Source organism: Candoia aspera, chromosome 16 (genome assembly GCF_035149785.1).
Source record: "Candoia aspera isolate rCanAsp1 chromosome 16, rCanAsp1.hap2, whole genome shotgun sequence".
In the NCBI taxonomy this organism is placed as follows: domain Eukaryota; kingdom Metazoa; phylum Chordata; class Lepidosauria; order Squamata; family Boidae; genus Candoia; species Candoia aspera.
The window spans coordinates 2,269,061-2,289,267 of record NC_086168.1 but is presented as its reverse complement, the minus strand read 5'-3'; the positions used below and the strand labels follow the sequence as shown (position 1 = coordinate 2,289,267).

The following is a 20,207-nucleotide window of genomic DNA, read 5'->3' as shown; positions in this document are numbered from 1 at the left end:
AGCACCGATTTACAACAATGCTTTGATAACATCCTTTTATTTTTTTTTAGAGTTTTATCCTGCCTTTTTTTCCCCCATATACAACTCAAGGTGCCAAACAAACCAGTTCTCCTTCCTTTTCCTACTCACCTCACAGGATTGTTGCTGTGGGAAGAGTTGGGCTGAGAGGGAGGGACTGGCCCAAAGTCACCCAGCCGGTTTTTCATGCCTAAGACGGGACCAGAACTCACCGCCTCCTGGTTTCTAGGCCAACACCTTGACCACTAGACCAAACTGGCTCTCTTTTTCTGGGCAGGTGGACACATTTCCACCAAAGCCCCAAGGTGCAGCTGCTCTAAGCTTTTCTGGGAGGGCTTATGGGCCTAGAAGCATTCCCTTATAACAATCCAACTTGGAGAACGGCCAGCTTCCCATTTTTTAAAATTAAGGTAATTCATATCCAAACCCTGGCTGGCATCAAAGGAGGGATTTGTTGGTACAGCCCCAGGATCTGTGAAATTCAATGGGAAACACAACTGCATTTAAACTTCTTTAAAAATTCACCTCCTCCCTTTCTTGTCACGTCAGCACGCAACTTCCCAAAGATGTGTTTTAAGTATTGAAAACTAGAAATCTACAGGCAAATAATTAGGGCCTCTTGATTCTTCAAGTATGATTCAAAGCACATGTAAAATACACTTTGTAATTAAGGAGGGAGGGAAGCAGAAAAATCAATTCTTTTTGACACGGCATTTAATTTTAATTTATTATTAAGGATCTGCCCTTGGCAACCCCCAGCACACCTTTCCAAGGCCAACATGGTCCTTGGTTCCAGACTCTAGCCCCAAATATCACCCTCGTGAAAATTCTCACAATAGAAAAGGGAACTGAAGTCTCTCCAGCTGGCTAAGCTCCAGATGCTCTATTTCCCAGTTCTGGCCATTCTTGGTTGGTCCTAGTAGAAGCACGCATGCCGTTCATATACTTTCTCTGCCAACCCAGAGCTTATTCTACGCAACTGTTGTTCACCTTGAAGATGACAACTGCACAGTCATTTTTATTTTATGATCACAGCTCTAATGCCAAAACATCACATGCATAAGAAAGTCATACTAACACCAGGGAAAAGGTCCAGCAGATCAAAGACTATTAACATCCAGAACCCAGCATACTGGCTGGGGAATTCTGGGAGTTGAAGTCCACGCATCTTAAAGTTGCCAAGGCTGAGAAACACTGATCCAGAATCTGTTGTTGTGAAACACCATAAATATTGCCCATTGTGGATTCCTTTGTGTGCTATCTTCTGCAGAACTGTGCAGAAAGGGAAACTGGAACAGGTTTTTTGCAGTAACCGGCCACACATATACTTTGTGCTTTCAAGACAGCCTTGACTCCTGAGCACTGCCTAGACATATTTTCTTGGCAAGATTTTGGAAGTGGTTTGCCCTTGCCTCCTTTCTAGGGCCAAGAGAGAATGACTGGCCCAAAGTCATCCAGCTGACTTCTATGCCTAAGGCAGGACTAGAACTCACAGTCGCCCAGTTTCTAGCGCAGCACCTTCAACCACTACACCAAACTGCCTCTCCACATAATGGCTGCTGTTAACACAGAGCTTATCCATTCTACATCAGTCTCTTCAACAACAGAGGTTTAGCAGGAATATACAAAGATTTTCCAGAAAGTTGTATCCTCTATAGTGCTTTATATAAAACAAACTAGTATTCAGCCACAAATCTCCGTGTCATAGACTAGTTTTCAAAGGCCTGTAAAAATATGCTAAGAAAGGCACAGTGAAAGTCCTGGTTCTAATTTGGCCTTTTAGAATGGGCTGTTGGGCCTGCAGGTAGGAATCCTTCCTCTCTCTCCCCATAAATGCATCAAATGTTGGTTTACTAGGCACTTCCTGGAGCTTAAGCAGCGTTCCCTGCTACACATGATTTACTGAACGTTTGCAGACACGATTAAAAGACTGAAAATGTTTACCTTGGCCAGGAGTATAACGACATCTTTCAAGGTCCTCAGCTCAGCTCCTTCTAGTGTTTTGTGAGTGGCCAGTTCTACCCTAAACAAGTAATGCAGCCCGGATTCAAGGTCGGCCATATATAATTTGGACCTGAAAAAGAGAGACACCGATACCTTTGAAGGTGGCAGGTTTATCTGGTCTGCACAAGTGAGGAAGGTAAGAATACTAAACAGCTGGAGTTTTTAACATGAGATTTATCCTTAGCAACTCCTATTATCAGGCCACTGTTAGTAGCCAGGATGGGCTAGATTTACATCTGTGCAGGGGCCCATGTGTGCATAGACAAGTATTATTATTGTTATTTTGCACATATGCAGATGGTACAAAGCTGAGGTATCATCCTTTAGAGCAGTGTTTCTCAACCATGGCAACTTTAAGATGTGTGGACTTCAACTCCCAGAATTCCTCAGCCAGCCATGCTGGCTGGGGAATTCTGGGAGTTAAAGTCCTTAAAGTTGCTGAGGTTGAGAAACACTGCTTTGTAGCATACTCAGCATCCACAACACTTGACACAACTGCAAATTAAAAGGAACCCAAAGGCCTCCTGGAATCATGGGGTTTAAGGAGGGTATCCTAAAGAACAGAAACAGGTTTAAAGTAATTATAAATATGACTTGTCTCCTAAAAGAGGAACTTTCAATGCTGTCGGTTAGGAGTGTTGTTGCTGTTGTTTTTAAGATTCCAGCAAGCCAACACTGGCCACTCCCAGGATGCACCATTGCAGTCTCTATCTCACATTCAGCTTCCTGAGCGTATCCTCAATTTCTTTGGGCCAGTCACTCTCTCTTAGCTCAACCCACCTCACAGGGTGGTTGCTGCAGGGAAAATAGGAGTATTAAGTATCTTCGCCACCTTGAGCTGACCAAATGAAAAAAAGAGGCAGGATAAAAACGTAACCATCATCACCATCACCACAATCTCCCTTCCTGCACAACGCAGAGTGTTGGACTAGATGATTTTTTCTAGATGAACCATTTCTTCAGGGTTGTTTCCAAATGCACCATTCTAGGATCTCTTGCGCTCCTTTTGCAGCATTTAAACTTGGTGGGGTCAAAACATCTCATCTTTTAAGCCTTGCAGAAGTTTAAGGCAACGATTTCTCCTTTAAAACTCCTCACTCCCACCAACTAATCCTGCCCACTTTTGAAGTGCAGCCTTTGAAATATTGTGAAAGGCCCGGAGAGGCCCATGAGGTGGGTAATGTTTTGCAACTGCTCTGGAGCCCCTGTGCCCCCAAGGACAGCCCAAACAACTTAAAATCACCATTCACTCTCAAACCACATATTCAGGAAGCAGGAGAGGAGCCAAAATTGCAGAACAAAAAAAGGCTAATTAAGAGAACTGCAGCACTGCTTACTGGTCAAACTCCTTCCAATCCTTGAAGTCCACGTTTTCTTCTCTGTTTTGCTGGAGAAGTGGAAGTGAAGAAGCAAGTTTTCTTCTAACCCCAGGGAGTGACTTTAAATGGGAAGAAAAGAAAGACCGAAGAGGCTTCAAACTGTGTATGGAAGGACAGTATAAAGGTTAAAAAAAACCTCAAGCTAAACAGGCAGAGAGGAATAACAGTGTCGCTACAGAGGTCAGGGGCTACCGGTTGCCTGCCTGAAATGTTCCTTTCAGTTCCCAATAAATGCAATAACAGCTTCCAGGAAAGAGTTTAAAAGGGGCCCAGAGAATTTCAGTTTATCCCAGCCAGGACTGCAGGGCCTATTGAAAAAAGTGCCAAGAAAGGCAACGCTTGTGCCTCTTGGCTCCCTAACTCCCACTCAAAAATCTACCTGAATCAGCCACAATACCTGTCCTAAGAATTTGGGGAAGCAGCCTCTGGACGTTTTGCTTCCCAGATTGGAACAATATAAGACAGTCCTCAGCTCCACACAGAGGTGGGAGTCTTGAACCGTTGCAAAGGGGGCTTCTCCTGTCTGAGCAGCACGGCATCCGCAACAACCATTTCTGCTGAGATTCCCTTTTCTACACTTGCCAAGGAAAGAGACGCCTCACTTACAATCGGTCCCCTGACATCCTCTGGATAAACAGCTGGCCCATTCGAATATTTGTTTGGCCATCTGCCGTACAGGTAGCTAAAGAGCTCCATGTTATCAAGCCTCCGTTTCCTTTGGCACACCCTGCAGATGGCAACTTGCCCAAGTAACTTACCCAATTTCCAAGCCACCAGTGTTACCCAAGTGTTACTAAAGCACACTCTCTTTTGTTGCCCCAAATTCTACTGTATTATGAATTCTGATCATCTTGCATATACCAGGGAGAGGCAATACAGCTTCCACCATGTTCACAGCGCCCCCCCTCCCAAACTCTCACCGCAGCCCACAAATGATTTTTTTTTAAACTTTTCAATGGCTGAAATCCCATTTGAAAGCCAAAATCTCACTTGCCAATGCTGAAACTTGTGATAGCAGAAGTCTGGTTGCCAAAATCTTGTGAAATGAGGTGATCCTCATTTGGGGAAGATTTGGGGAATCTTCCCCTCATCTGGAGATTTGGGGAAATTCATGGGAGAGGGGTACTTAGGCCATCGGGCGAGACTCCATGATGGCTTTGTAGTCTAAAGAGGATGCTGACCTTCCTCTACCAAGTGGTGATTGACTGACGATGTGCCATCAAGTGATCGTCAGCTCTTGGTGGCCACACAAACAGATCTTCTCCAGGATGAGTACAAAGTGATACACAGATATTAAAGCAACTAACCGACTTTCATAAATTGTGAGCTGACAGATATTTTACAGTTTTGCACAGCAGCTATATGGCTCCCCTAGGGGGACGTTTCTCCAGCAGAGGAGCAAACAAGCTCCCATTTCATTCTCATGGCTTTCCTACATCATTCCTCCCAGCAGAGCACCTGATGCAGCTTTGCATATTGTATCTGGAACTACCCAAGAAGAAGGTCCTACAATTCCTCCAATGTCTCCCAAATGCAGGGCCTAAAAGCTTACATTCATCAAGACTTACATGTTAATTAGTCCATGGGATCCATTGGGATAAGCCAGGTACAGCGAAGGGACTGAAGGAATACCAAGTTTTTCAAGAAAAGCTGTCTCAGAATTTAGAACCCGCTTGACAGCAATGTTTTCATACTGGCTGAGGTCCAAGATCACCTGGGTGGGAAAACATATGGAGTTACCAGGGCTGCTGTGTGTTTAGTTATAGCTGCAAACAGAAGGAAAATTTGCTCAGCGAGAGTAAACAGGCCATACCCAGCTTCACAAAGGTTGGTACTCAGAGCCCAGAAGGAAAATTAAGAGCCCACACATGCTTAGTTGGAAGTCAATCCCACGACATTCAAATAGGATTTATTTGCAGGTAACTGCCTAGGCCTGCAGCCTTGAGCTGCTGATATAATTTTTGGCAATGTGATAAAGATGCATTGACCAGGAGACAATTCTTAGGGGAAAAAATATATATATCTTACTACAAGGACATAAAGTCTACAAAAAGTTCCAGCTTCCACTCACTTCTCTTTTTCAATCCTCCGAATTTTCTGCCTTCACATGTTCTAATGCGAGACAGAGGATTAGAAACAGAAAAGAAGTCTTTGATTTCATTAAGCCCAGATGAGTCTGAATGTTCTATTTTTCGCATTTGGAAATAAAGTCTGAAATAGGGCATACATTCTTTTCTCTCAGCAAGCTGGCACTGGGGAGTCTTAAGCAAGGATTCAGAAAATGTGAAACAGTTGAACTTTTAACGTTTTAGAAATAAAACAGCAACGTGACATAACCCAACTACTCTTGCGGTTTTGCATTTCGCAGCCAAGGCTTAAATGAAAATTTGGCTGAGGGTTTTTATCATTTCCTCTGGGTGACTATTGTCTTTCTTGATATTGCAATGTTCCTTCCATTCCTATTTGGTAAGCCACACCGGTGTTCTAGAGTTGGGCAGCTCTAGAAATGAGCTTTATAAAAAATAACTGTCTTCAGACCAACCTCACTCAGTCCTTAGAGCAGTGTGTCTCAACTTTGGCAACTTTAAGATGTGTGGACTTCAACTCCCAGAATTCCCCAGCCAGCATGGCTGGCTGGGGAATTCTGGGAGTTGAAGTCTACACATCTTAAAGTTGCTAAGGTTGAAAAACACTGCCTTAGAATCTGATGAAGGACCGAGTGAGGTTGGTCAGGAGACAAGTTATTTTGCTTTTCTTCCATGCTCACAGAGTAAAGGCTGGAATGCTTGCAGAGAGTTCATTCCAATCAGGGGTACATAAAAATAGACTTAAACCACAGTTACTTCAGGACTTTCCAAGGCTACATTACCTCTCGCCCAATATACGAGCTCCCGCTCTCAAAAATAATGGCAGTATAATGCTGACTGTGTTTATTGAAAAGGGAAAACACTTCTTCTGGCCTGTTAAGAAAATAAGGAAAGAATCACTGGACATATAAAGGTGAGGAGACAAAGGGTTTCCAACTCACATATTGTCAAGCAACAGAAATTTAAATTTAATATAAATTGAATGAATGAATGAATGAATGAATGAAAAGGCTTTTTACAAAGTTTGTTGTTTTAGTTAAGAAAACCTGTGTGAGAAAGTACAGAATAAACTTTTCTGCTAAAAAACAAAAAAATGGTACTTGGTGGATTGTGGGAATGCTAATAAAGAGGGCAAAAGGCAGAAAATGACCACTCTGGAAGACTGCTAAGTTGGATTTCCCACAGCCTGTAACCATTAACTGCCCTTCAGAACTACTCTAGAGCTTTCTATGTTTCTAAATAACATTTATTGAGTGTTTATTCATAACTGTTTACACAGCTGCCTTTGGGAGAATTATCTTGAAAAGCAGGAAGTAAATAATTGTAACAAGCAATAATGTAGATCTTGAAATCTGTTGACTTTCTGTGTATTCCACGACATGCTGCTGTAATTGTAGTCGCCCCACCTTGGTTTTTATGATGTTTTTAAACTGATTCTATGCTGCCTTGAGTCACTTTCAATTAGATGGATTTACAAATCAAATAAATCATTATTATTACTACTATGGTCATCATCATCATCTTGAAGTTGAGCCCTCTTCTCCTATGCAGAATGTAAAGCCAACCAACCAACGTCAGCACCGGATTTTTTCTTAACACCCCAAACCAAATGAAAGCGCGTTCGTGGGCCTTCAAGGGAAGCTTCGCAGATCCCCAGTTCCTCCACTCCAGTGTTTCTTAAACGTTTTTTTCTCCCAGGACCCCTTCCCACTTGTGAAAAAATATGGAGATTCCCCAAAAGAACTTTTGTTTGCATGAAACAAAAGTTATTTATTGAAACTGTATTTAACTCATTAGAAATTAAAACTGACACATTCGCTGCCACTATATTCTCTTAAAATTTGATGGGATTTTAATATTGTATTCTTTTTCAACAAAGGCTGGCAAATAATTTTGATTTCACAGACCCCAGAGAGGGTCTTGGGGGACCGCCAGGGATCCTAGGACCACACTTCAAGGAACACTGCTCTACTCTGTCTACCTGTGGCAGCTCTGGCAATCATACTGCAATCTGGAGAGGGTGCCAAACGTTTAGGTAGTTTTATTTGTTTTACTATGGGAAAGTCTTCCCTGAACACCTCCTTTTTAGTCCCCTTCCCACATGGTGCTTAGATGCATGCAAGAGACTCACGCAGTTGGCTCCAAAGCGGGACAAGCCGGCGGTTTTGCTTCTCGGGAATGGTTCTGCAGAAAATCAATAATTGTCTGGCGGATAGTCTGAAGATCCCGAGCTGAGCTTGCTAAGGAAAGAGAAAATGACTGCAGTGTTTGCACATATTCTGAAACTAAACCCTTTCTTGGCCCTGGCAATGCTCTCTACTTATCCCTCCTGCAAACATCCTCTGATCAAGTGGGGCTTTGCAGTTCACAGCAGCAAAGGACCAGGTCTGTGAATTACTTAGAGCTAGTTGACTCTTTAAGAAACCATCTCCATGTAGAATATTTCACGACAGAGATGTCAGCATGCTTAGGAAGTTCCTGCCCAGGGTGCAGCACGTAACCTTATTTCAGTCATCTTTTCATTACTGACTCGGTTGATTATAGGTGCTACTGCGTAGAACGTACTTCACGGCCTTAACTACATTTTTCTTTTGGATTAAGATACGGGAGTCTCTAATGTGGCTGGGACCGATGTTCTATGAGGAAGAAAGCATATTTTGTGATATGTCAACTTACCGTGCTGATCTTCTCCAACCGTAAACTGCTTGGTAAAAGCTTTGAAATACTGGAAGGGAGGGGGAGGAAAGAAAAGTTTTTGCTTAGAACAGCCAAAATTAATAAAACCTAGGAGGGCAGATCAGTCTCACTGTAATTAATCATTAACATGTTTAAAAAACAAACTCTGGAGACTTGTAATACTAGACATCAAGTTACATGATACGTAGCACGCATCATTTCTCATGAAATCCACATATAACTGCGGGATTTTATTGTAAACCACCCAGAGTCCCTCTTCTGGGGGAGATGGGCGGTGGCTAAGTTTGAGTAATAAATAAAATAAATAAAAATCCTCTTATTCATTTCCATACTGAAACCATCCAAATGAACACAGAAAGGGAGAAAACTTTGCTCAGCTACTGCACAGGGCTGGGAAGGGCTCCACTGACACAATTTCCAGGGTCCCAAGTTCTAACCCTGACATTCTGTGGCTCGATGATGGTGGTCCAAAGTTGCCTCCAGAAATTGACCATGGCCTTTCCTGTCCTTCTCTCTTCTCCTGAAGCATTCAACAACAGCTGTTGCCCTGGAAGACGCAGCACCTTTCAGTTCAACCTTTGGTTGGTTCAATAAATAAGTGCCCTCTTTTCGACTTCAGTTTCAGCATAGGCTGTTTTTTTTTTCTTTTACATATAGGCATACCTCGCTTTATTGCACTTTGCAGATATTGTGTTTTTTTTAAAAGACCTTCCACTGGCAAAAAGATTATGACTTGCTGAAGGCTCAGATGATGATTAGCATTTTTTTTAACAATAAAGTATTTTTAATTAAGGTATGTACATTTTTTTTTTTAGACATAATGCTATTGCACACTTAATAGACTACAGTATAGTGCAGTGTTTCTCAGCCTCGGCAACTTGAAGACCTGTGGACTTCAACTCCCAGAAATTTCTGGGAATTGAAGTCCACGGGTCTTCAAGTTGCCGAGGCTGAGAAACACTGATATAGTGTAAACATAACTTTTATCTGCACTGGGAAACCAAAAAATTTGTGTGACTCGCTTTATTGAGATATTTGCTTTATTGCAGCGGTCTGGATCTGAACCCGCAATATCTCCGAGGTATGCCTGTACAATGGGTTTCCAATCTAACGTATGATGTTCAAATAGCTTCCCGTGCCCATCTAATTCTATTTTAAAATATCAGATGTGCTGTATTTGGCCCAGGATAGATATATTCTTCACTAGAAATGGTATCTATCAAGTGTATCACCGTCTGGGATATCCTGCTGAACTTTCAGCAAATGATTATGAATGACTGGCTTCATAATAGAAACTAGCAGCATTTTATCTTGTTCACTGACAGTTTTTCAGGCTAACTGCAAGTGACAATTGGTGCCTGAATCCAGAATTTTTATTCCAGACTGACCGCAGCATCTATCATATGGTATTATTCAGTATGTACAACATAGTTTTGTTTCCAGTATCTCCACAGATATATTTTATCTTCCTTTTTAGCTAATTGAGACCTTGATATGGAAGAGGGTGCCAAGTAACACATTTTTCTTTGGCTGACCAATAAATATATTATATTCAAAGAGGAATTATTTCTTATAGCTTCTCACCCTCATGTATTCAGTAATGATACCCTCTTTTTTTTAGGTTCTAGTTCCTGTGAAGTATCCATATTTATGATCTTTGTTCAATTGCTATTCTTTTGCTTTGGGTTTTGTATGTAACTGTTAACTTGCAGTATTAGGAAAAGCTAAGGTGGATGGAAATCCACAAAATGTGGATGGAAAAAGTGGCAGGTCCCTGCAGTAAAAGGAGCCAACCGGCACAAATAAAACCACAAGGACCAAGGGTTTTTGCCAGCTGAAACAAAGAGCCACAACGCCTACCTGGACTCCACCTAGTAGCTCTGTCCAAAACAACAGAAGTTAACAGAGAGGTGCAGAGGAAACTCAGATACGAGAGGTAAATGAGCACGCCAGTTCTGGATTACAATTCCCAAGGGAAATAGTCACCCACATATTCCAAACCACACGCAGCCAAGTCAAACAACAAGAATTTCTAGGATGCCAGGAAGTAATTACCCTGAATGTGGGGTAATACTGAATTCCGTACTCTTTACACCGTTCATAGTTTTTCTCATATCCACAATCCAGCACACCAATTCTGATAGCAGGCTCCCACTCTGAAAGAAAACAAGAGGTCAGATTCTTACACTGTGGCACAGGATTTGTACATCCCCATTCCAATGTTCTCTGCATCTGGGAACGCCCCTATGTTTCCTTGAGCATTTTCCCCTATTTAAAGCTTGGTTCCCAGACATCTAAGTCTACAAGTGTTAGACTCGGCCCTGAAGATCTAAGTCGAGAAGGATTACGAAGGACTCCAAAGGTCATTGCCAGACACTTTAATGCTAGTCAATCCAGTCTAGGCATTACACAAGTGAAAGAAGTCAAAGCAGTGACGATTCCTTTTGCCAGTCTTTACTAACTTTAGCTCAAGGGGATGAGAAGTGATCATTGCAGCTAAACACAGTTCAAAGAAGATAGTATTTTATTTTGCAAATGCTGTTATATGGAAGGCAATTTTCTCTGGCTTGGAAGAAGAAACTAATTCTGCCTAGATGTAGGATAGGCGGCTTACAGCCAAGTTTTAAGATGATACTGCATATAACATCCAACCAACTCTGGACCTGCAAAAAAAATATTCAATCATTCTATGGCAGACTATTAGCTGTTCCCCTTCAGACATGTACCACCGTGGCCAGGGACTGCAATAAAGGACTCTTGCTAAGATTTGTCCTGGTTCTCTCTTTCTTTCTAAATGGTGAAGCTCTAAACACACACACAGAAAGCAAAGGAAGTCCTTTGTCCTCAAGAAAAATGTCAAAATACATTCCCTGGCCAGCATTTTTATTAAGCCTGCAAGAAACATAATAAAGTAGTGAGTAAGCATGTGAATTCTCAGAAGTAAACTATCAAATGAGAGGAAAGGTGGTGGGGGAACCCTGCCTGGTACTGAAGCCATGAAATAGACAGTTAGTTAATCTTAAAATGAAATAGAGGAAGATGTTAAACACATTCACATTAGACTCTGCTTGCTACTTTGATGCTTTCTGGCTGCACTGAGGACCATCCTTAGGGCTGATAAAAGGAAAGGTCAAATAAGAACTAATTCCCCATTTTTAAAATACAAAATCCAGCTGTTCCCTCAATCTACATCATTCCCACCTCTGTTCCATAATGTACCCAACTACCAAAGCCTATCAATCCCAGAACTTTAATTTACATTTTACACCCAATCAGGGCACTTGGCTAAGATCACTACAACATATCAATGTTGTAGCAAATCCACTGTGCAACCTGCATGCATAAGACTAAAATCCAAATCCTCCCAACGACAGACAAATATTTTGGGCCAGTCGCTCTCACTCAGCTCAACCCACTCCACAGGGTTGTTGTTATGGGGAAAACTATTTTGGCCCCCTGGAGCTCCCAAACAAAAGGCAGTATATAAATCTGGCAAATGCATTTATGAATTGGGGAAAGAGCCTCTATATTTAACCTTCAATAATTAGCAGACAATTTAGGGCAATGTTTCATGCTGCTTTACAGAATCAGCTTAATCCATCCTATTGAAGAAGTTACAGACAAGAGGCGTGGATGAATGGATCTTCACGAAATCCCAAATTGCATGCAACCTACACAGTACAGTTAATACACCTGACTGGCAAAGCAAACGGTAAACAAGGTGGTGGGGAAAAAAAAATATTTTCAAGAAACGCTGAAGCCACACACACCCGGAACTGTTTGTGACATATTTATTCTTGCCTCCAAATGGATCAGTAGAGAACTTTGAGACACTGAATGTTTGTTTAGCAACTAATTATGACTCAATCGTCTGCCAAAAAAGGAAGAAGTCAAATGACCTTGGGAGCAGTGGCGTAGTCAAGGCAGAGCGATGAATTTTCTACTTCTCAATATTTTACTTGTCATAAAACGAGGAACATTTCCCCAGCTTGTGTGGAATTTGGCAGAGAGAAATCTCCAGCTTCTTTGGTCCCATCAAGGATTTCAGAACGGTGGACACGGTCCTGGCTATCCAATCAGCTTCAAAGTGACTGGCCCAAATCCACCCTATAGAAGAAAACTGAACCGGGAGCTCATCTGTTTAAGCCCAATATTTTAACAATCAGAAAACAGGAATGTTTATTAAGATAAATATTTATTTGTTTGTTTAGGTATTTGTTTATCTAAATGCCACATCTTCCAGTGACTCTAGACGTAAAAGTGGGGGCATTTCTTCAGGTGGCACGTTATCTCAGAATGAGGGACCAGCTGCTGAGAAAGAAATGTCATTCCTGGTGGCCCCAGCCTTCCCTGGCCTCTTCTTTTGTGAGCACTCCAAGTATTCTCCTTCTGCTAGATCAGCGTTTCTCAATCTCGGCAACTTTAAGGTATGTGGACTTCAGCTCCCAGAATTCTGGGAGTTGAAGCCCACACACCTAAAAGTTGCCGAGGTTGAGAAACGCTGTGCTAGACTTTGTAAAACAGGCAGATTCTACCTCAAGAAGGACCCAAGGTGGCCTCAAACGCCTAGATAGAAATTAAAGGCAACGCTGCAGGCATCTCAGCTAAGAACTATTTTTAATGCATCCAAATTAGGGAAGTTTGTTTTCTTTTGAAGCAAATGTCTCAGTTTTAAAAGAAGCTTGGTATCGCCTGTTTTGGGTAAGAGGACTGTCCCTGCTCTTTAACAGACACAAATCTAAAGTCTGCCAGAGAGAGAAAAAGAAAAAGAGAGAAAAAATGAGAATATTTTCTTCTCCTTTGAAAACACTGGGAAATAAAATCCATCCTAAAAAGAAATGCAGTCTTGCTTTCATGGAAAAAACAGGAAGAGAAACTTAGAAAGCATCATCAACCCCAAGCCAGATGTTCCTTGCTGGGCTACAAAAAACGCCCTCCCTTTGTTTCCCTGTGAAAAAGATGCAGCATTTATGAGCCGGCTGCAAATGGCTATTGCAGACAGGACGCTGTGGAGGCAACAGGCCCCAGGATCACTATCAGCATCTCTGAACAGATGGGCAAGCGCACAATAGAGGACAAGCTACTTTGCTGCTGAAAATGCAGGCTTGAAAAGTGTGGCTTCGGGTTATCTGCTTCATTCATGATTCAGTACTGCTGCTCTCCCCCTCCTCCCTCTTGGACCCTCCAACTGCAAGGAAGGGAGCTTTACAAAGGAAATGCAAATGCTTTCTCTTTCCACAATGCAAGCCAGCCTCAAGGCAACCACTTGGTTAAGTGCGCCAGCTGGGAGGCGAGTTTGGGCTATTCACAAAGGCAGCCTCAGAGGGGAAAGGAAACAAAAAACGTGGGGGGGGGGAACTTGCTTCAGCTTTCAACTCAGGGCCCTCTGGAAGTGCTGGACTAGAATATGCAGAATCCCCAGCCATTATGGCCACTTCAGTACAGGTAATCTTTGCTTAACGACCACAGTTGGGACTGGAATTTTGGTTGCTAAACAAAGCAATCATTAATCAAATCCAACCCAATTTTACCACCTTCTTTGCGGCAGCTGTTAAGCAAATCCGGTGGTCCCCTATTGATGTTGCTTGCCAGAAGCTGGCTGGGAAGGTTGAAAATGGCAATCACGTGGCCATGGGATGCTGCAACAGTTGCCACTGCGAATCAGTTGTCAAGAGCCTAGATTGTGACCATGTGACCGCAGGAGACGCTGTGACGGTTGTAAGTGCAAGGACCAGTCACAAGTCGGTTTCCCAGCACTGTCGTAAGTCTGAACTGTCACTAAACGAATGATTGTTAAGCAAGGACTGCTGTACATCCCAGGCTTTGTCCTCACACTTCGTTGTACCAGAGACTTCCAGAAACATGTTGGGTGGGGATCATGGGAAGTGTGGTCCAACATACTTGGCCAGCCATGATGGAAAATGTTGCATGACCAGGGGACAGCCCGAAAGCTTCACAGAAGAGGTAAATTTGGGAGACTATTAAATGGATTAAGGAATACATTCCAGGAGGAAGATCCAGGGATATGACTGAGCAACTGGAAACTTGCCGATATGTGCAAAGAGAATATGAGTTGTGGAGAAATTCACCTTCGGTCTCAAAGTGCATGAGAAGAGCTAGTTTTTACTAACCTAAATCCCACTGGCTGCAATAGGATTGGCAGGACTGAATTACTCTGGATCCAATACCAAATCTGGGATTGTAGGATTAAAAAAGCTTTAAGTGTAAATGTAACGCACTGTAAGATTTCAGGAGGTCTTCCCCCTGAAAGGGAGAAATGGGTAGGTATTAAACCTGCACAATGTACGCTGGGCACAAGATTTAAAATTAAAATGTTTATCTCTAAAGCTATGGAAGATCTTCGGTGTACACAGGAGCATGTACATTAAAGGTTATGTCCCAAGATGCGAGACTGTAAGAAAGGAAACTGTGACAATGTAAGAAACTTTCAATTGGTTCATTAACATTTCCAAAGGCCATAACCATACCTGGCACTATAATCATGTTATTTTAAAATATACAACATATTTTATCTCCTACAGTATTGAAGTAGTTTAATTATCAAGAAGACTTTTGGCTTAGAAATTCCATTGATCAAAAATGAAACAGCTTTATTTTTCTCTGTATATTATTCCTGGCTGGGATAGCTATTATACGTGGCTTGGCAAAAATACTGTCTCCTTGTTTTAGGTATCAAAAGAACAACAGCAGTACAAGGCAAGGGGCTAAAACAAACAATGTTATGCCTGCAGCAAGTGAGAATTTGTTAAGGCAACAGGACATATGTTTTCACTTGCATGATCGCTTTCACTCTGATATTTGAGTGTTAAACTAACCAGTTTGTTCTGTTTTCTTTTCTGCAAATCCCATTCCAATTCAGTCGGAAACCTCAACAAACTCAGCTGGATTTCTTTTGAAGTATATCTGTAAATGATTGGGCTCGAAAGGGAACCAGGAAGTGGTTCGGTTTGAAACCAGATGGGAATTCCACCGCAACAGGGAATGGAGTTTCCTGGAAATTTATTTACTGTCAAGAACACTCCCACTCAGAACACAGGAATTCAGTAGTTGTTTCTGTCCTGAAAAAAGTCAGCACTTTAATTCCCCAAGTAAAACTGAAACGAGGGCTTTATAACAACTATGGATGTGTTCCCATGTGTTTTTACACACAGAATTACCTTCCAACACTGCCGTCCCAGTGTATAAAGAAGTCAGTTAAATCCTCTAGACGTTGCAAAACTGCCCAGGTCTGTCTTGTTCTTCTCACACCCACCTGCCCACACTGTTTTGCCTGGTAGCATATAATGCAAACACAGCAAAACAGAATTTAGCCAGAAGTCCTATTGAGATGGGTAGATTTAATTCTCTTGGGATGTTTCAACATCTCTATAGCCGGCTTTTAAATAGGCAGCTGAATCTGGAGGGATTCCAGATTCTTCTTCGTGGGCGTTGAGCAAGGGTAGATCTTATGGCCGTTGATGGGGAGGACCCTGCAAATCGGTGGAGCAGATCCTTGAGGTGAAAAATCCCCCCTTCAAAGATCTCCTGATAAAATTAAAAATTTAAATGAAAGGGTTCTGGGTAGATCAGCGGGAGGACCCCTGGTTGGCATGGGCAACCTTGAAGGATATGGGCTCTGTTGGTGTAACGTACAGCAACATATTGCCCTAAGCAGCCTGTAAGCAAAGAATTATGCACAGCGTTTAACTCCTTCCACAGCTACCTTGGCCCAAGCTTTTTGATGCAAGTGGATCTTGGAGGACATGTTTCAGCTGCCATTTCTGCACTTCCAGGCAGGACTAGGAAAGATTCATCTGAAGTCTTAGAAGAGTTTCTCAACCTCAGCAACTTTAAGCTGGGTGAACTTCAACTCCCAGAATTCCCCAGCTGGCTCAGTCCTGAGCTGAAGAGGCCTATGAAATAACTAGTTCCCCTGGGGTTGGCTGATGGCTCGGGGTCTTGCAAATGCAGAAAATGGGCTCAGGTAAATCTACTTTCCCCAACTTGAGGCCAACCAAGCATGTTAGGATTGTGGCTAATGTGTTAGGAAAGCATGCTTCCTGACTGCAAGAGGCAGCTTCCTACGCTCTTGCTTTACACAAGGCGCAACTTTTAGCAAACATGCCTGCCAAGCCTGATGGACTAGCTGCTCAGTTCCAAACCTTCTTCAAGCAACATTTTGAGACTTCAGAGATTTCTCCATTGTGCACATCTGGGAGTTCCCCATGGCAAATAAGGTATATCCTCTCAAAGTCTTCCACTGTTTGCTCCCTTTAAGCCACTACAAACGAAAGGGAATGTGGAAAGAATGTGTTGTTGCAAAGAGCATGCAAATGTCCCCACTCAGCTGAATACACAAAAGAAACTACACTGGTATTGACACATTGCTTTAGACTGTTTAGAAAATACGCCGCCCTTCTTAGCTGCTGATATATTATCTCAAAACAACTTGTTCTTTTCTCATTGGACAGAAGTTATTCATGATACAATTCGGCCCTGAAAAGAGGCAAAATATTCTCAAAGTTCCTTTAATGGGTAATAATTCAGTAATATAGAATCAGTATCTACCTTCCTCTGGAAGCTAGTTTTTCAGTGACAGGAAGATGTTAGGAACTGAACCTGCAACTTAACAAAAATATGCAAAATACAGTAAGATCATCCTAGAGAAAATCTATGTGGTTGCTAAGAGTCAACACCAACATGATGGTACATAATCAAAGGGTGAAGAGCATGGGAGCCTCCAGTACTTGTTGAACTATAACTCCCAGCAGCCTCAGCCAGCATGGCCAATGGTAAGGACCCTGGGAACTGTAGGTCAGCTGTCTTAAGAGGTCTACAAGTATCTCAGTCTGGTCCCAACCATGGGACTCACCCTGATAAGAAAGCAGAAGAACATCTTACACCAACAAAGGCCATATCCTTCAAGGTTGCCCATGCCAACAGGGGTCCTCCCACTGATCTACCCAGAACTCTTTTATTCAACTCTTTAATTGTATCAGGAGATCTTTGAAGGGGGGATTTTTGCATCTCAAGGGTCTGCTCCACCGCTCTGCAGGGTCCTTCCCATCAACAGACATAAGATCTAGCCTTGCTCCACATCTACAAAGAAGATGCCGTTCTCCAGAAGACATGGCTTTCCAATCCCACCACTCCTCCAATCAGGAGACAATGGGAGCTGAAGGCCACCGATTCTGGAGGGCAACCAAGGAAGGTTGCCTGAAGAGACTGGAGAATTCTGTCCTGATCATGGAAATACAGTTCTGGGGGTGGGAAGGACAGTTTGCACACTCTCTCAGCTTGCAAATGATGTTCCTTATTGGGCAAATGGTTGTAAGTTCTCCATGGGGTCCAGAACCAGTTAGAAGGAAAATCAAAGGGATCAAGGAGGCCTCAGTGAACCGTCCAAGAAATGGGGAGCAAAAATACACACATTCCAGTATCATTCTGCAGTTAAACCCTTTCCACAAAGCCGTAATTAAGCTTTTTCCACAAATCTGATTTCTCAGACCTGCTTCCCGAACAGGGCGCCCTCAAGGGCGATGCCTTCAGCTCCCCTCAACCCCAGGCTGGGGATGATGGGGATGAGGGCGCCCTGTTGTGGAAGGCAGGCTGTGCAAAGGGAATCCCTTCCCCAAAGCGGGGCTTGGACTTCCTCTCCCATCATCCCCAGCCCCGGCTCACCGTGGACGTCCCCCGCCAAGGCGCGCCAAGTGGGCGCGAAGGCCACGCAGTGACCGCAGGACGAGGAGTAGAACTGCACCAGCCAGGCCGAGGCCGCGTCCCGCAGCGCCTCCCGCACCGTGCCGGCCTCCAACACCCACACCGGGTCCACGCCGGACTGGTACAGCCGCGCCCCGGCCGGCGGCGCCGCCACCGCCAGCAGCGCCAAGAGCCAGCGCAGCGCCCGCCGCAGCCCGAGAGGTCCTCGGCAGGCCGCCGCCGCCGCCATGACCGGTCCGGAAGGCCGGGCGACACCCAGGCCTACAGGCCTCCCCTAGCAACGGGCCGCCAGCCCTGGAGACGGGGGCGGGCCCTCTGCCCCGCCCCCTGCTCACTGCGCAATCAGCAGTGGAGGTGGCAAAGAGGGCGGGGCTTCTCGGCCATCTGCGCCTTCCAGTCCGGGCGGCTTGAGCCTCCGTCAACCGGGCGCCCTCGTTGGTTTTCAAGATCCGGGCCGGAAGGGGAAGCCCGGCCCAGCGGAAGGCTGCGTGAACTGTGCCTCGCAGTAGGGCTGGACTTCAATCTCTGTGAGTCTCAGCCAGGCTTGGAGAGCTGGGAATTAGGGGGCTTGGACTTCAGTGCCCCTGATCCCCTTCCCTTCCAGCCTGGCTTCCTGCTAGCCTTCCTTTCCCCTTTCCCTTCCCCTTCCCTTTTATCTTCCCTCCCTCCCTCCCTCCCTTCCCTCCTTCTTTCACTCTCCTTCCTCCCTCCCTTCTTCCCCTTCCCTCTTCCTTCGTTCCTTCTTTCCTTCCTTCTCTCCTTCCTCCCTCCCTCCCTTCTCTCCTTCCTTCCTTCCTTCTCTCTCTCTCTCCTCCCTCCCTCCCTTCTTCCCCTTCCCCCTTCCTTTCTTCTCTCCTTCCTCCCTCCCTCCCTTCCTTCTCCCTCCTTCCTTCCTCCTTCCCTTCTCTCCTTCCTTCCTTCTTTCTTTCACCCCTCCCTTCTTTCTCTCCTTCCTTCCTCCTTCCCTTCTTCCTCCCTTCCTTCCTTCCTCCCTCCCTTCCCCCTCCCCTTCTCCCTCTCTCATCTTCCTTCTCCTTCCCCCTTCCTCCCTTCCTTTTTTCCCTGCTCAGAATTTACTGTAAATGAATCTAAGCCAACCCAAAACAGGGGTGGGAAAATGGGGCTCCATTTACCTCCTGCCATTTGCTGTGGCTGTTCTCCTGCTGTGTGGACAGTCCGAAAAAAGATGGATTACTGGAAAATTAAATGCAGAGTTTAACTGAGAAATAATCATTTTCTATGATAGCTAATGACTTCTCTTGAGGCCTGTACTAAGATTTATTGACCCAAGAGGTTAATATTGATCAAAACCACAGCAAAAAAAAAAAAAGAGAGAGACCTTGAAGTAAGAATAATCTTGACGTTGGAGCCTTGCCACTGAAAGAGCCGGGCCATATATCTGCTGTCACTGTCAAGTGCGTCAGGTGCTTGTGGCCCTGGGTGTTTAATATGTCTGCCGTATTTTGTGGGGGCCGGTTTCACTGCTCATCAGCACGCTGGCTTTATAGCAAAGGCCTTCTTTTCCACAGCCAAGCTGCCAGATCACTCTGTCCTAAAGGGCCTTGTTTCTATCACACAACATCCCCAGTCCTCTTAATGTTTTCTAAGCGGCTATAATTCCCTTCTGCACTTCTACCCTGAAATTTGAATTTACCAGGACGTAAAAGGCAGCTAGCCTTCTCTGACCCCTGGAAGCTCTGGAGGGGTGCGATCTGAACCCCGTTCTCCCTCACTTGCCCTCCATACAAATAGGGGCACCCGGGGCCAGAGTCAAAAAAGCCAAGGTGGTGACTGAGATTGTGCAAATGAAGCCCAGCCCTTTCAATGCACCATGCATGTAAGAAAGGGAAGGGCTTCAATATCACAATCATGGCCCCAGCCTTGACTTTTCTTACACCCCACGAATGCCCCTAATCCAGATTTTCTTTCTCTTGGTCCTGCTTTGTCGGCATGAACAAGCCTGCTTGAGAACACAAAAGGCAAAAAATCGAATTTTGAGGCATCCGAAGTGTGAAGAGGCTTACAGTGCCAGTTGTGCAGACCCTGAACCCCAAAGGGGAAAATGTTTAAAGGTGCGGATAGGGGTCATATCAATGGCACTGACTTGCTTTAACACGGTCAGCGTTGCTCAGCTAGCTAAGTAGTTTGTGGGTCATTTTATGGGGGGAACCCAGCTGTTGCCTTTGCTTGCCATGCGGATCGGCCCATCGTGCTGAAGTACAATATAATTTATTGGTCTGAGCATAGCAAGTTATGTGGATAGAGCAGTTTGTTTAATAGATGCGTTGTAAGTGTGGAAGAA

At 44.1% G+C, this 20,207-nt stretch overlaps 1 protein-coding gene across 1 annotated transcript in view; it reads right to left on the bottom strand.

The window, feature by feature from the left end:
• QSOX2 (quiescin sulfhydryl oxidase 2) overlaps positions 1-18,174 on the bottom strand; it is a 30,882-nt gene extending 12,708 nt beyond the window's left edge. The window contains exons 1-8 of the mRNA XM_063316218.1: positions 17,867-18,174; positions 10,241-10,341; positions 8,165-8,213; positions 7,620-7,728; positions 6,271-6,361; positions 4,970-5,115; positions 3,360-3,500; positions 1,963-2,092 (exon numbers count right to left, since the gene is read on the bottom strand). Coding sequence (XP_063172288.1) covers positions 1,963-2,092; positions 3,360-3,500; positions 4,970-5,115; positions 6,271-6,361; positions 7,620-7,728; positions 8,165-8,213; positions 10,241-10,341; positions 17,867-18,134 — 1,035 coding nt within the window. The 5' untranslated portion in view covers positions 18,135-18,174. The remainder of the gene's footprint in view (positions 1-1,962; positions 2,093-3,359; positions 3,501-4,969; positions 5,116-6,270; positions 6,362-7,619; positions 7,729-8,164; positions 8,214-10,240; positions 10,342-17,866) is intronic.
• Between the last annotated feature and the right edge of the window lie 2,033 nt (positions 18,175-20,207).